The sequence below is a fragment of the Oryx dammah genome, unplaced genomic scaffold (genome assembly GCF_014754425.2).
Source record: "Oryx dammah isolate SB20612 unplaced genomic scaffold, SCBI_Odam_1.1 HiC_scaffold_28, whole genome shotgun sequence".
NCBI lineage: Eukaryota > Metazoa > Chordata > Mammalia > Artiodactyla > Bovidae > Oryx > Oryx dammah.
The window spans coordinates 118,315,073-118,330,569 of NW_024070212.1; the positions used below are offsets into that span (position 1 = coordinate 118,315,073).

The 15,497-nt window shown below is 58.4% G+C and overlaps 1 protein-coding gene across 1 annotated transcript in view; it reads left to right on the forward strand.

Moving 5' to 3' along the window:
* GAL3ST2 (galactose-3-O-sulfotransferase 2) overlaps positions 1-15,404 on the forward strand; it is an 18,401-nt gene extending 2,997 nt beyond the window's left edge. Inside the window, exons 5-7 of the mRNA XM_040231969.1 lie at positions 11,392-11,478; positions 12,555-12,819; positions 13,432-15,404. Coding sequence (XP_040087903.1) covers positions 11,392-11,478; positions 12,555-12,819; positions 13,432-14,250 — 1,171 coding nt within the window. The 3' untranslated portion in view covers positions 14,251-15,404. The remainder of the gene's footprint in view (positions 1-11,391; positions 11,479-12,554; positions 12,820-13,431) is intronic.
* The last annotated feature ends 93 nt before the right edge of the window (positions 15,405-15,497 follow it).

Consider the following 15,497-nt stretch of genomic DNA (forward strand, 5'->3'; position numbering starts at 1 on the left):
GGCTGTGACCCCGTGGGGGCTGGGTGACCCCGTGGGAGGCTGGGTGACCCCGTGGGGACTCTGTGATCTGTGGGGGGCTGTGTGACTCTCCTGGCCTCAGGCCCGCTCTTAGGGTGGCTAAAGAGCACACGCGGGAGTGCAGGCGAGGAGGGGACGGGGCAGGGCGTCTGGCAACGCTCTGCTGGTGCACAGCTGCGGTGGCCACGTGCGGGCTGGATGGGGGCCAGAAAGAGTCCAGAGGGGGCCAGCCAGGACGCCTGCAGTGCTTTTCAGTGGACAAGGGGATGCTTTGGGCTGAGCATGAGGTGATGGAGGCAGGATGGCAACTGGATGATGAGGAAGAGTGGATCTGTTTCCATGGTGACCAGGCAGAAGAGTGGACCTGTTTCCATGGTGACCGGGGGGAAGACAGCACGCGGCGTCGCTGTCTGGGACACACTGGGATCTCCGCCTGCTGAGTCTGTCTGAAACGCCTCCCCGCAGCCATACTGCCTCCCACACGCTCAGATGCTGTCCCGTCTGCGCTAGTCTGTGTTTAGTCTTTGCCAGTCTGTATCAGGTGGCTCAGTGGTAAAGAATCCGCCTCCAGTGCAGGGGGTCCAGAAACCTAGGTTTGATCCCTGGGTCAGGAAGATCCCCTGGAGGAGGAAATGGCAACCCACTCCAGTGTTCTTGCCTGGGAAATCCCACGGACAGAGGAGCCTGGTGGGCGACAGTCTACGGGGTCACAAAGAGTCGGACACGACTTAGCGACTAAACAAGTCTAAGCTTATTGACTCTGTATCTACTCTATTCTGTATCTACACCTATTCTATTCTATGCCTACACTTTTCTCTCTGTTCTATTTGATTCTATTTCACACTGTTCTCTAAGAGTGCTGGCTGCAACCTCCAGCCCTCATAGTGTGACCCGCTGAACTGACTTCAAGGCAAATGTGGTGCTCCCGGAGGGGAGGAGACACCCTCAGGTTGTAGAGCACGAAGCAGTCCCCTTTGCGGGAAGGACTCAGAGGGCCCTGTTGGGGTTGGGTGGGACATGGGCCACCCTGGGCTCTCCGCATATCAGCAATCTTGTAAGCAGCCCCCAGAGACCTGGCTGCACCAGGCCATGCTGACCTATCTCTCGGGCTCAGTGTCCCCCCGGCTGATGCCCCGCCCCACCAGGGGCTGTGCCCAGCTGGACGGCTGTGGAGCTGGAAGGCCCTGGCCGCCTCTTGCTCCTGGGTCTCGGCTGTGGCATCTCCGTTCCTGTCCTGGAAAGTGGCACAGCAGCTTCCTGGGGGTGCCGTCTCAGGACAGTGTTGAGGGAGTACAAGCGGAAGTTGCGAGGTTCTCCGTGCCAGCCTCAGATTCCAGGCAGAGCGAGGCCCCGTCACTCCCGATTCGGTGGGCGGTGACAGGTGGGGACTGGGTGCTGGACAGGCATCTTGGCCACGCTTCTTCTCTTGCACCCTGCAGGCAGCAACAGAGTGACTTTCCTTTCTGTTTTAGCAGGACCCCCTGGGTGGGGGGTGCCCCCACTCTTTCCTTCTATTTGGGGGATGTTGAGTTTGGGCATCTGGGCCCCGTCCCTGCTTCTTTTTGGTTCAGTCTTTGTATGGATGGCTGTGTGCCCTGGACTCACTGGACAACAGCCTCACCCATCCTGATCACAGGGTCCCCAGGCTCAAGGAGACCTCCAACCGCCCTGTGCCAGGCCTTCTGCTGGTGCATCTGGGGGTGGGGGGCGGGGACCGGGGGCCAGCACCTCCTTGTTCTTCTCAAGCAGCCGAGCCAGGGCAGTGGGGCAGGGCCTGGTTTCCCGAGCATGCAGCCTTCCCGGCCAAAGGCTTATCTGTGAGGAGGGAGCCCTGAGTAACTATTCAGTCTTGTCCTTGGCTGCTGCTAATTAAATGCTGCCACTGTACCCACCCCCTTGGCTTGGCCCCACACCCGATAGGGCATTTGGGGCTAAACAAGGGCCAGTTGAAGGAACGACGATGGACAGACCAGTGGTGACCACTGTGGGTGTATTTATCTGGCCACTTTGGATCCTACACAGGAGCCCTGGATTGGGCCCTGGGATCAGCCAAGGGAGATAAGCGCTTATCTTGCAAAGGGTTTTCTGCTAGTCATGAGGAGCTGATGTCACCATGAAGGAATTTACTGATTTCTCAAGATGAGGAGATGTAAGGCTTGGGCTCATAAAATCAGGTTCTGAAAATATCTATGTAAAGACCTATTCCACCAGTTTTACTGGAGCACAGAGTGTTTCATTTCAGGGAGTGTCAAAAGTCAACAGTTGCAGCCATACAGGATTCCATTCCCGAAGACAGATGGCAAATTCCTGGACCCTGTCTCCCTGCCAGGCAGAACATCCCTCCTGTTGACAGCCCCAGGAGTGGCTCCCTGAGCACTGGTCCTGCTGAGCGTGCGCCCATCCCACACCCACACCCCGCTGACCCCATGGGTGATGGGACCAGAGGGTGTTCTGCAAAGGAAGAGCCTCTCCTTAGAAATGAGGGATTTCTCTGAAGACATTATTTTTCTTGGGCAGCTGTTGTTGCCACCAAAAACCTTGGATTCTCTGCCCACCGAAGCCAAATAAAAAATTACAGAGACAGAGTTTGGAGGAACTAGAAAGGTGGCTTTAATCCTCAACCGGCGAGGGGAGACAGAACAGAGGCTAGTGCCTCGAGGCCCGTGCCCTCCTCTGCGAGGAGTCGGCGGACCCTCTAGGTGAGGGCTGGCAGCTGGAGTGGCGATGGGACAAGGACACCAGGCTCTTGTGTCCGTCTTCCTCCCTCCTTGTTTCAGAGGCAGTCGTAGGCTGGTGGCGGGTGGCTGGGTCCTTTGCCTTTTGTGTACTGTACTGCGGCCTTCTTTCTGAATGCAAAAAAGGAGAAACTCTACAAGGGGTGGTCGGTAGAGAGAGAGAGTGCAGTAACGGTGAGCACCAGAGACAGGATGTGTTCCGAAGAGTTAGAAGATGACAGGTGCAGAAATAGCTCATGCAGTCAGAGGGCGAACAGCAACCTCAGTTACAGACACAGGTGGTTGCAGCTCAGGCGCTCAGGCACGTCCGACTCTCTGCCGCCCCATGGACCACAGCACGCCAGGCCTCCCTGTCCTTCACCACCTCCCAGAGTTTACTCAAACTCATGTCCATCGAGGCGGTGATGCCATCCAGCCATCTCATCCTCTGTCGTCCCCTTCTCCTCCCACCTTCAATATTTCCCAGGATCAGGGTCTTTTCCAGTGAGTCAGTTCTTCTTATCAGGTGGCCAAAGTTTTAGAACTTCAGCTTCAGCATCAGTCCTTCCAATGAATATTCAGGACTGATTTCCTTTAGGATTGACTGGTTGGATCTCCTTGCAGTCCAAGGGACTCTGAAGAGTCTTCTCCAACACCACAGTCCAAAAGCATCAATTCTTTGACGCTCAGCATTCTTTATGGTCCAACTCTCACATCCATACACGACTAATGGGAAAACCATAGGTTTGACTATAAGGACCTTTGTGGGCAAAGTAATGACTCTGCTTTTTAACATACTGTCTAGGTTTGTTATAGCTTTTCTTCCAAGGAACAAAAATCTTTTAATTTCATCACCATCCACAGTGATTTTAGAGCCCAAGAAAATAAAGTCTCTCACTGTTTCCATTGTTTTCCCATCTGTTTGCCATGAAGTGATGGGACCAGATGCCAGGATCTTAGTTTTTTGAATGTTGACTGCAGGTTAGGAACAAAGTAAAAACTAGGAGTGATCAGCCCTGCTCACTATTTTCTGTATCTTTGTTCTCAGGGAAGGAAAGAAAAACTCATTCCTCTTTTCTCTGCAATTCTGTGGAGAACTTGTTCCCTTAAGGCCAAAGGGGTTATTGTAAATGTGATAGCAGAAATTTCCAAGAAGTCCTCAGTATGGCTCCTCTGAAGGGGCAGCAAACACCCAGTGTTTGCTGAAGGGAGCTTTATGTGTCAGAACAAAGTCAGGCCGGGGGCAGACTGAGGGGAAAAGCCGGCCGTTAATGTCCCAGGAGGGCCTCATCCAACAGGGGTTAAACTCTAACTATATGGGATGATAAAGCCCTGTGTAAAGTAAATAGCAGTGGGAACTTGCCATGTGACACCGGGAGCCTAAAGCCAGTGCTCCATGATGGCCTGGGGGGGTGGGATGGGGAAGTGGGTGGCAGGGAGGTTCTCGAGGGAGGGGACGTGTGTATCCCTGTGGCTGATTCATGTTGCTGTATGGCAAAACCAACACTGTAAAGCAATTATCCTCCAGTTAAGAAAAAGGAACCAACCGTTCAGGCCCCAGTGACAGGCTGCCTTCCCTGGAGGGTCTCGTGAGCTCTGCAGGTGTGACTCCACTGCGGTGCGGGAACCCCGTGACCACAGCATGGCCTTCCAGAAGTGCACCCCTTTGGGGCTTGGGGAAGGTGTGCAGTGAGCAGACCCCAGGGCCCGGCCCCTGGGCTGCCGTACCGTCTCCCGCTGCCTCTGCGGCCGCCCTCCTTAGGCCCACAGGCCCAGACTGCAGGCTGACATGGGCATCCTCTCCCGGCAGCCCTGCCCTGTGTGTGAGCATTCTACCCTTGGTCCACCATAGTCCTGAGCTTACAGAGACTCAGCCTGTCCACCTGCTGGTTCCTGGGAGTCTCTCTCAGGCGGATCTCAAGTCCTTCATCAGGAGGACTTGAGGGAGCGTTAGGCAGCTGGGGGTTGGAGAAGCTCACATCATGTCTAAAACCCAGGTATGGCAGCAGATACAAATGGTGGAGCAAGGGACTTCCCCGACGGTCCAGTGGTAAAGAATCCACCTTCCAAAGCAGGGGACTCGGGTTTGATCCCTGGATGGGGAACCAAGAATCCCATATACTGCGACTAAAGATCTTGTGTGACACGGCTGCTGAGCCGTGCTCTGTAACATAAGATCCCACATCCACAACTAAGACCTGATGAGGCCAAGTAAGTAAATATAAAAAGATGTGGGGGGAGGGCAAAGCACGTGCCACAGTGGCTTGACCTTAACGGGGTGTGTGTGGTGGAGAGCAGAAAGTGATGGCAGGGGCTCAAATTCTCCCAGCTTGTGTCTGAGACTAGGCTCTGGTGCAAGAGAGGAGATAGGAAGCAGTAGGAAGAGGGTCATTGAGAAGCTGTGATCACTCGCCTAGAGCCAGACATCCTGGAATGCAAAGTCAAGAGGGCCTTAGGAAGCACCACTACAAACACAGCTGGTGGAGGTGATGGAACTCCAGTTGAGCTCTTTCAAATCCTAAAAGATGATGCTGTTAAACTGCTGCACTCAATATCCCAGCAAATTTGGAAAACTCAGCAGTGGCCACAGGACTGGAAAAGGTCAGTTTTCATTCCAGTCCCAAAGAAGGGAATACCAAAGAATGCTCAAACTACCGCACAATTGCACTCATCTCACAAGCTAGCAACTAACGCTCAAAATTCTCTCAAGCCAGGCTTCAACCATATGTGACCCATGAACTTCCAGATGTTCAAGCTGTATTTGGAAAAGGCAGAGGCACCAGAGATCAAATCGCCAACATCCATTGGATAGTAGAAAAAGCAAGAGAATTCCAGAAAAACATCCACTTCTGCTTCATTGACTATGTCAAAGCCTTTGACTATGTGGATCACAACAAACTGTGCAAAATTCTTCAAGAGATGAGAATACCAGACCACCTTACTTGCCTCCAGAGAAACCTGTTCAAAATTGGGAAAGGAGTACATCAAGGCTGTATATTGTCACCATGTTTATTTAATTTATATTCAGGGTACATCATGCAAAATGCTGAACTGGATGAAGCACAAGCTGGAATCAAGATTGTTAGGAGAAATATCAATAACCTCAGATATGCAGATGATACCATTCTAATGGCCGAAAGTGAAGAGGAAGTAAAGAGCCTCTTGATGAAGGTGAAAGAGGAGAGTGAAAAAGCTGGCTTAAAACTCGTATTAGAAAAACTAAGATCATGGCATCTGGTCCCATCACTTCATGGGAAATAGATGGGAAAACAATGGAAACAGTGACAGACTTTATTTTCTTGGGCTCCAAAATCCTGTGGAGAGTGGCTGTGCCATAAAATTAAAAGACGCTTGCTCCTTGGAAGAAACTCTATGACAAACCTAGGCACCATATTAAAAAGCAGAGACATCACTTTGCCAAAAAAAGTGTGTATAGTCAAAGCTATGGTTTTCCCAGTAGTTGTGTATGGATGTGAAAGTTGGACCATAAAGGAGGCTGAGCACAGAATTCACGCTTTCAAATTGTGGTGCTGGAGAGTCCCTTGGACGGCAAGGAGATAAAACCAGTCCATCCTAAAGGAAATCAGTCCTGAATATTCACTGGAAGGACTGATGCTGAAGCTGAAGCTCTAATACTTTGGTCACCTGATGAATCTATTGATTAGAAAATACCCTGATGCTGGGAAAGATTGAGGGCAGGAGGAGAAGGGGACGACAGAGGATGAGATGGTTGGATGGAGTCACCAACTCAACCGATATGAGTTTCAGCACACTCCGGGAGATGCTGAAGGACAGGGAAGCCTGGCGTGCTGCAGTCCATTTCTTCGCAGAGCTGAACACCCCCTAAGTGTGGCGCCAGAGTTGGCCACGTGGATGTGAACTCAGGGAGTTTCCAGCTGTGCCCACTGCGAGGACCCAGCAACTGAGCGTCCCGGAGCCGTGAGCACCCCCAGCCCCCAGGCTGTGGTCCCTAAAGGCCATTTCTTTTCTTTTTTTAAAGCCCGTTTCTTTCCAACGAGACCCAGGGCATCTTGGTGATGAGGCTGGTCACAGGCCCGCGGGCAGGCGTACAGGGCGAGCCGGGCAGTGCCCCATCACAGCAGACGGCAGAACGCTAGCGTTCGGCTACAAGAGGCATGTACAGTGGCTGGAACTGACTGGATACAAGGCACTTTTTTTTTTTTAACAAAGCTTTTTCTACTCTAGTGATAAGGACCAAGAAATGAAATGTGAATTCATTTACAATGGCAATAAAAACTGGAGATTGAAATAAACACAAGGGGCCCAGGACTGAGGTAATGAAAATGACAAAACACTATTAAAAGCCTGGAGAGAAAACAGCCCCTGGGCGCACGGACCCGGCACTGCCCCACGGAGGAGACCCTGGGCCCAGATCCACCCAGCGCCCCTCCCGGAGCAGCCCCGGACCCCCGCCCCTCCCTGCAAGGGGCTGCCGGTGTTCACCGCTCTGAGCAGTTTCCTCCAATGGACAGAGCCGGCTGGGAGTCCCGCGTGGCGGCCTGTCCATGGGTGGCCGGCCGCCCGCTGCCCCCGACGGAGGGCATCAGGCGCCCTCCCTTCCTAGCACCCGGCAGGCCCCTGCTCCCTGACAGCGTTTAGAATTGTCCTGTTATTACCGTATGATGTGCTTCCATGGGAAGTTGAGAACTGAATTCTGAGCTAGAAACTCTCTTTGGGGGAAGATGTGGAGCTTCAAGACTCTTTGGTGCCGGCCCGGCCGTCTCCTGGCCCCAGAGCAGAGTGCGCGGTGGGGACCTGCAGCCTGCTTGGGGCCAGGGGGCTGGAGGGGTCTCACGGGGCGGCCCTGCAGCCAGTGTGAGTCCACTTCTGAGTTTCCGTCTGGGGGCCGTCGAGAGGTTCCTGCGAGGCCGGGGTCTGGCCTTCCTGCTGTCCCGCGTCACCCGCCCCGATGGAGCAGTCGTGCTCTGCCCTTTCCTCCCGGGCTCCTCCCCTGCGTGCCCCCTGCTTGTCACACTCCCCGTCCCTGCAGAGCCCTGTGGAGAGGCCCCACAGGGCCGTTCAGGAAGCTCCCTCCCGGCTCTGCTCCCTGTGCCAGGCTCCGAGTGCAGGTGCGTCATCCGGCCCCTCTCACCTGGGACCTGACCGCCGCACTGAGCAGCCCCCGAGTCCCCTCCAGCCCCGTCGGGCCCTCCGCTCCTCCCGGAGGCCTTCCTGGTCCCAGCTGCTGCTGCCCCAAGTTGCTGGAGCCCGAGGAACCGGCTGCCCTGGGGGCACAGGCCACGTGGAGACACGGGGCCCAGAGGTCCCAGGAGGGACCTTCTCCTCCTTCAGCTGCAGGGACACCGGGAACTCACCCTCCGACCTCGGATCCACCTGAGGGGAGGCCTCGGAGCCAGCCCTGACACCAGCAGGGGGCGGGTGGGGAGGAGGGTGTCGGGGGGAAGGGCCGCGAGCCTCGGAACCGACCCGGGAAGGGCAGTCGTGAAGCCTCCCGGCGCCTGGGGGCAGATGGTCGGAGCTGGTCTGTCCTGGGGACGGTGTCTGGCTGGGCCGCTCCTCCCAGGAGCTCAGAGCAAGGCTGAGGGGAGCACACGCAGGCCTGCCTGGGCGCCTCGCTCCCCCGAGAGGTCAGGATGCTGAGCCGTCAGCGTCCCTCCCGTGCTGGGCTGGTCAGGCTGTGTGCTGGGTCCTGGGGGCAGGGGTCTCATAAGAGGCCACAGAGCCCCACCTCCCCGCCGTGTAGGGGGTGGTGTTCCGGCTGAGTAAGGGGTCCCGGTGGTCCCCTGCCTGGCAGCACACAGGGGCCTGCCTGCTGGAAATCAGGGCCAAGCACCTGGATGCAAGCGGGTGCCCACACTGTACACAGGCTGCCGTGAACGCCTGGAAGCAACCCGGGCCCCAGAGATGGTGGTTCTGCCAGCACCCTGCTGAGGCCACAGGAGGCGGGCAGGGCCAGGGCCGCCTGGCTGTGAATTCCTTTCAGATGTCCAAGAAGAGCCTGCAGCCGCAGCACCAGGACTAAACGGGTCTGCAGGCTGGGCCCCCTGGATCCCGGGCCACGGCCGGGCCGCAGGCGAGAAGCTCACTTGTATTTCAGAGATGTGCCTGCCTCCATGGGCAAACCTAGCGAGGCCCAAGTTGCAGCCCACCATTTCCACGGATTTACACAAACACAGTTGAGGCTGACAGCCGCCACCTTCTCCTTGTGCCCCCCCCCCCCAGGACAGGCTGTAAACACTAAATGAAGCTTTCTCAGCACTCCCTTGCAGCTGGGGGCAGGGGAACCATGTGACAGCATTTTGGCCAAGAAGATGGAGGAGAAGGTGTGTTAGAGGCTTCTAAAAGGCTTTTGGTTCCTTATTATGGCTCGTCCTGTCCCTTCCACTTTCTTGCTGATGCAAATGTTTCTGTGATGTCTGGAGCTTGGCAGCCACATTGTGACTATCAGGCCACGAGCATGGGGAGAGAGACGTCAGCTTTCTCAGTGTGGCGGGGCTGAGTCTGCAGAGCCAGCAGCTTCCCTCCCAAGCCTCTAGATGGGTGAGGGGAGTCTGCCGCCGTTTTCTGATTCCTGCAGCTGAGGTTCCCCGTGCTGCGGGCTTTTACTGTTGTTGTGCAGCTGCCCAGTTGTGTCTGACTCTTTGTGACCCCGTGGACTGCAGCACGCCAGGCCTTTTGATGCTGATGTGCGGATGCGTGTCCTGGCCCTGGTGACTCCTTGAGCTCCGGACTCCTTCTTCAGCCACTGCCGGGCACCTCCTCTTGGTGTCTCAGGACGGTTCACATTCAACAGATTTGCTTCCGATCTTGTTCCCACCCCACACCGACTCAAACCAGGAGGCCTGTGGTGGCAGGGGGGCTGTGTGCTTGGCCTCACTGACTCCCTCAGCACACATGAGCCGAGCACCGTGCGCGTGCCAGCTGCCTTTCCAGAACCCGAGGCACTTACCCAATGGTGGGAAGAGCTGTGTGCTCAGTCCAACTTAGACCCCATGGACTGTAGCCCGCCAGGCACCTCCGTCCATGGGTATCCTCCAGGCAAGAATACTGGAGTGGGTTGAGGAAATGGCAACTCACTCCAGTATTCTTGCCTGGAGAATCCCATGGACAGAGGAGCGACCGTTACCTCCAGGGGATGTTCCCAACCCAGGGATCAAGCCCAGGTCTCCTGCAATGTAGGAGGAATTTTGACCAGCTCAGCCACCAGGAAAGCCCAGTGGGCAGTACAGGCTACAAAGGGACCAACACAATTGGGACACCCTCAGGTGGCAGGGGTGAGCTGCAGGGAGGTTGGGAGACCCCCTGCCCACAGCCCGGAGAAGCGGGAGGCAGCTCGTGCAGAAACCGGGTAGACAGTCTGTGGCTCAAGCCTCGTGAGCGCAGAAGTCCTGGGGCTGGTGTTTGAGGCACAGGAGGAAGTGGAATGGCTGGAGGGCAGGGGTGGAGGGGTGGGGAGGGCCTGGGGACTGGCTGGGAAGACTTGCACTTTCCTGAAGGGTTTAGCATAGGAGGCTCTTCAATTATGGGATTTAATCAAGGGTTTGAGCTTGTTGAAAGAAAGTGAAAGTGTTAGCTGCCCAGTTGTGTCTAACTCTTTGTGACCCCAGGGACTATATCCGGCCAGGCTCCTCTGTCCATGGGCTTCTCCAGGGAACAATGGAGTGGGCTGCCATGCCCCCCTCCAGGGGATCTTCCTGGCCCGGGGATCGAACCTTCATTGCAGGCGGATTCTTTACCGTCTGAGCCACCAAGAAAGACTTTGAGCACATTGGGTTTTTAATAAAAGGGTCCCTGGGCTGCTGGGGTGGAATGAACCACGGGGCAGGGACACAGGAGGGGGTAACCAGGCCACCAGGGTTCGGGAGCCGCGTGGATCAGGACAGAAGATGGGGGGAGGGAAACGGGACGAGAGCAGGTGAAGAAGCCACTGTCCCTGGGGGCGGGCTGGGTTTGGAGGGCGGCATTGGAGCCAGTCTGGACCTTGGAGGCTGCGATGCCTGTGGACACCCCAGTGGGGGTTTGGGGCTAGCCCAGGCTGGGGCGTAAGTCTGGGGCGGCCTGCAGATGGTGAGCAGAGCTGAGACTGGCTGTGCCTCCTCCCCCTCCTCAGCACGAAGTGGCCCTCCAGGCTGTGCAGCGCAGGGCCCCCCATGGCTGAGCCCCTGCAGCTTTTGTCCGGGGATGGCGGGACAGCGGGCCCCTGCCTGTCTCTCCCGGTCTGCTCACTGCCTCCCCCTCGCGTGTTCTGGCCCAGAAGCCCTGCCTGCACCACCTTCGGCTCCTGCACCTGGCGGGCCCCCCTGCCCTCATGGGCCCTGGACTGGAACTCAGGGGTCTCAGTCAGGCCTGTCTCTAGGGGCCCCTGCTCAGGGTTGAGGGTCCGCAGACATGTTTTCACCTCTGACCGCCCCTCCAGGGAGGGGGTCCCCCTCTTGGCTTCTCCCAGTTTCTGAGTAGTAGACAGTGCAGGGGGCCAAGTGGGGGTGGTGTCTGATGACTCAGGCCCATCCTGGGCTCTGCCCCCCACCCCAGGGCCCCCATGGGGCAGTGCGCAGTAGGTGCTGGACACAAGCTGTCATGTGGATGCCGGGGAGGTGGAGTGGGTAGGGAAGGGGGTGGGCAGCAGAGGCTCCTCCCGGGCCCCGGACTCAGTGCTGAAGGGGTCCTCCGCCCACAGGTGCTTCTGGGCCGTGCTCCTCCTCCTGGCCCTGGCTGTGCTCCTGCTGGCCGGCATCATGCACGTGGACGTCGGGCTGCTCATGCCGTGAGTCCTCCACTGGGTGGCCTGAGGTCTGGGCACTGCCCCCTCCCCGAGCAGTACTGGGACCCCAGCGTGCCCCACTCCGGGTGGCACCCAGCCCTGCCTGCGACTGTGGTAGGCCACGCCTCCCTTCCAGGTCTCAGCCTCTCCTCTGCAATGGAGGAGGGGCTCTTCCTGTGGTCACCCAGGGGCCTCCCAGTATCTCCCGTGGGCAGTAAGCTGCCCAGAAGTCCAGGCAGGGATACGGGAGGGTTGAATCTGGGCCAGGTTGGGGGTGCCCTGGGCAGAGCTGCTGTGTGCAGAGGGGCACTGGGAGGCAGGGCTAGGGTGGTTAGACCTCCTAGTGGTCTGGAGGTCAGGACCCCTGCTCCCCTGCTGGTTGGTGGTATGGCCTCTGTGAAGCCCAGGGTCCTCCCGATGGCTACCCAGCCCCAGTGGTTTAGCCTGGCTGGTGGGAGGGCCCTCCAGCCCAGGGCCTGGCTGATCTCCACAGGAGGGGAGGAGTGCTAAGCTCCTGGGTATCCTTGCCTACCTCCAGGCCTGGCACTAGCCTCTGGACGCTGTCCCCACCAGCCTGGGTCACTCTCACCAGCCCTGTTTTGGGATCTTGCGTTGGGGCAGGGTGGGCACCTGTAGCTCCAGGCTGGTGTCCACAGCTGGGTGGGTGCCACCCTGAGATCCCAGGAGTGAGCAGCAGCGTCCAGTCTTGCCCGGCAGTGAGTCAGCCCATCTCAGCATGAGGGGCCAGCCAAGCCCCGCTGGCCATCTGGCGTGGGTCACAGGGCAGAGCCAAGCAGGAGGTTGGGAAGCAGAGGGGTGCAGGGCCTGGGAGAGCAGCCTGCAGTGCGAGGGGCAGGTGGTGCCACCGCTGGAAGGACACAGCCAGGGCGGGGTCTCAGGTGAGGGGCACAGTGACGGGGCTGGGCTGGGGTGTTGCCAGCTCAGGAAGTGCGGGTCGGGGAAGCGTGGACGGGGCAGAGGCTATGCGGGCCTCCAGGCTCAGGGGTCGCGGGGCTGGGATCTCTCCGGCTGGGCAAGCGCGAGGATCCCCGGCCCACGGCGCTGCGCTCTTCCCCCAGCCAACTCGGGGACCAGGCTGATGGGCCTCCCGTCACCAACGTCATGTTTCTTAAGACGCACAAGACGGCCAGCAGCACGGTGCTCAACATCCTCTTCCGCTTCGCCGAGACGCACAACCTGTCGACGGCGCTGCCCGCCGGCGGCCGCTTCCACCTCGGCTACCCCTGGCTCTTCTTGGCGCGCTACGTGGAGGGCGTGGAGGAGGGCGGGCCCGGGAGGCGCTTCAACGTCCTGTGCAACCACCTGAGGTTCAACCCGCCAGAGGTGTGTGGGGCGGGGCTTCCGGGGCGGGCTTCTGGCGGGGGTCTCCCGGGGCTGGGCTCCATGGGGGCGGGGCTCTGGGGCGGGGCTTCCTGGAGGGCAGTCTTCCGGGGGCGGGGCCCTAGAGGCGGGGCTCCCGGGGGCGTTGCTCTCCCAGTCAGCAGCGGGCACCCGGCGTCTGCCGCCCTCTCCCTCTTCTTCGTCTCCTCCTGGGTCCAGACCCACCAGCTCGTCCCTCCGCAGGCCCTTTTCACGTGTTCACAGCTCCTCTGGGTCATTCGGGTCTTAGCTTAGAGGGCATCTCCTCCCGGGGGCTTCTCTGACCTCTTCCCCAAAGGCTTAGCGTGGGTGACGGGGAAGGGTAATGGGGGCCGGGACGTGGCCAGGCTCAGGGGCTTTCGGGTCGTTCTGGATGCTGGTTGGTGCAGGGTGGCAGGCAGAGGAGCCGGGTGGCCTGCGCTGGGTGCAGGAGACTGGGTTTCAGGGTCCGGGGGCCGGGGGCACGCTCAGGTATGCTGCGGGGCGGGGGCAAGGGAGGAGGCACCACCTGCCCCCGGGACCACGCGCGAAGGAGCCCAGAGGGTCACCAGCCCTTCCCGTTCTGTCTCCCAACAGGTGCAGAAAGTCATGCCCAACGACACCTTCTACTTTTCTATCCTCAGAAACCCCGTCTTCCAGCTGGAGTCCTCCTTCGTCTACTACAAGAGCTACGTCCCCGCCTTCAGGAACGTCGCCAGCCTGGACGCCTTCTTGGCCTCGCCGTGGACCTACTACAACCAGAGCCTGGGCCTGAGGAACGCCTACGCCCGGAACAGCATGTGGTTCGACCTGGGTTTCGACAATGACGCGCCGCCGGAGGAGGGCTACGTGCGCGCGCGCCTGCTCGAGGTGGAGCGGCGCTTCCAGCTGCTGCTCATCGCGGAGCATTTCGACGAGTCCATGGTGCTGCTCCGGCGCCTGCTGCGCTGGCGGCTGGATGACGTGGTGGCCTTCAGGCTCAACTCGCGCAGCCAGCACAGCGTCACCAGCTTGTCGACCGCAGGCCAGGAGCGCGCCAAGCACTGGTGCGCCCTGGACTGGCGCCTCTACCAGCACTTCAACCGCACCTTCTGGGCCCGGCTGCGTGCAGAGCTGAGCCCGCGGCGTCTGCGCTCCGAGGTGGCTCAGCTGCGCGAGCGGCGGCGCGAGCTGGCGGTCCTGTGTCTACAGGACAGTGAGCCCAAGAACCAGTCGCAGATCACCGATCTCCGACTGCGCCCCTACCAGTCGGGCAGGGCCGACATCCTGGGCTACAACCTCAGGCCGGGCCTGGACAACCAGACGCTGAAGATGTGTCAGAGAATGGTTATGCCTGAGCTCCAGTACATGGCCCACCTGTACACCCTGCAGTTCCCCGACAAACCCCCCAAGAACATCGCCTTCCTGGAGGCCTAGAGGGATGGCACTGGGGACTCTGGCTGGGCCGTCTCCTATTGTCCCTGGAAGGCCCTGGGCGCCGTCTCAGGCTCCGAGGGGGTCTTCTGGGGGCACCTGGGGTACCCAGGCCCTGCCAGACCACCAGTCCTCAGGGCGAAGACTCCAGTGAAGAGACCACCCGTGATCCATCCTCTCGGAGGTGACCTCTCCGCTGAGGGCCCGAAATATAGGACACCGCTCACCTGGACTGAGGATGTGAGCCTGCTCATCAGATTCATCCGATAGAAGCATCTTATGAGGTGGAAAAGTGAGGGATCTTCATCAGAAGAAAGGGGTCTGGAGCTCAGAGCGGCTCCCCTACTTTGCCAGCCGTGGGGACATGGCTCTGGTCACTGAGACGCTGTCAGCGCCCCACGCTCTGGAGGTGGGCTTGGGGACCTGGGTTTGAAAGGGTCTGGAATGCTCAGTTTCCCATCTTTGGCTGTATGAGCCTTATTTCCAAGTGAAGAACAGTTTTGGATTGAGAAATGTTACAACTGCTTCCAAGGCAAATAGTTTAGCCGGAGCACAGGTTGAAGGCCTGTACTGCAGCTCTGAGCTGTGACAAACCGCCCCCAAAAGATGAGTGGAGGAGGAGACCTGCCGGAGAGCTGGGAGGGGACTGCTGTACCCTTGGTTGCTGTGGAGACAGCACTGGATGAAACCCCAGAGGAGGGTGGCTTCCAGGCCCCCCTTCTTGTGGTTTGTGCGGAGGGAGTGAGGATGCCTGCCTGGCAGAACATGATCCCTGGCTGCTTGGGGGCCCAGTGGTTAGTGGCGTGCGCACACCCAGAACCATGTGCCCTATGCCTGAGAAAAGTGGGCTGCCTGGAGCACCCAAGAAACAGAGCCGCTCTCTCACACTCAGCTGAGATGCTCGGCCTGGCCTGTCCGTCTGGCTCTGGGGTCCCCTTCCTTCCACATGGGGCCCTCAGCCCTGAGGACCCTGGCACCTGCTCAGGTGCTCCTGGGTCCAGACATGTCCACACTTTTCAGGGGAATCAGCACTTCAAAGAGAAGGGGAACTCTCACCCTCAGAACAGGCAGCAGCTCACTTGGACACAATTTAATGGAGGGACTTTATGAATAATTAATTTTCAGTAAGAATATGGGATATACTGCAGCAAATTTGAGAATAAATGACAATATTTAGAAACAGAAAAAAATGAACAGTCCATGCAGGATGGACCAGAGATCTAGGTCGGCAGGAGACGCCCCCTCCCCCC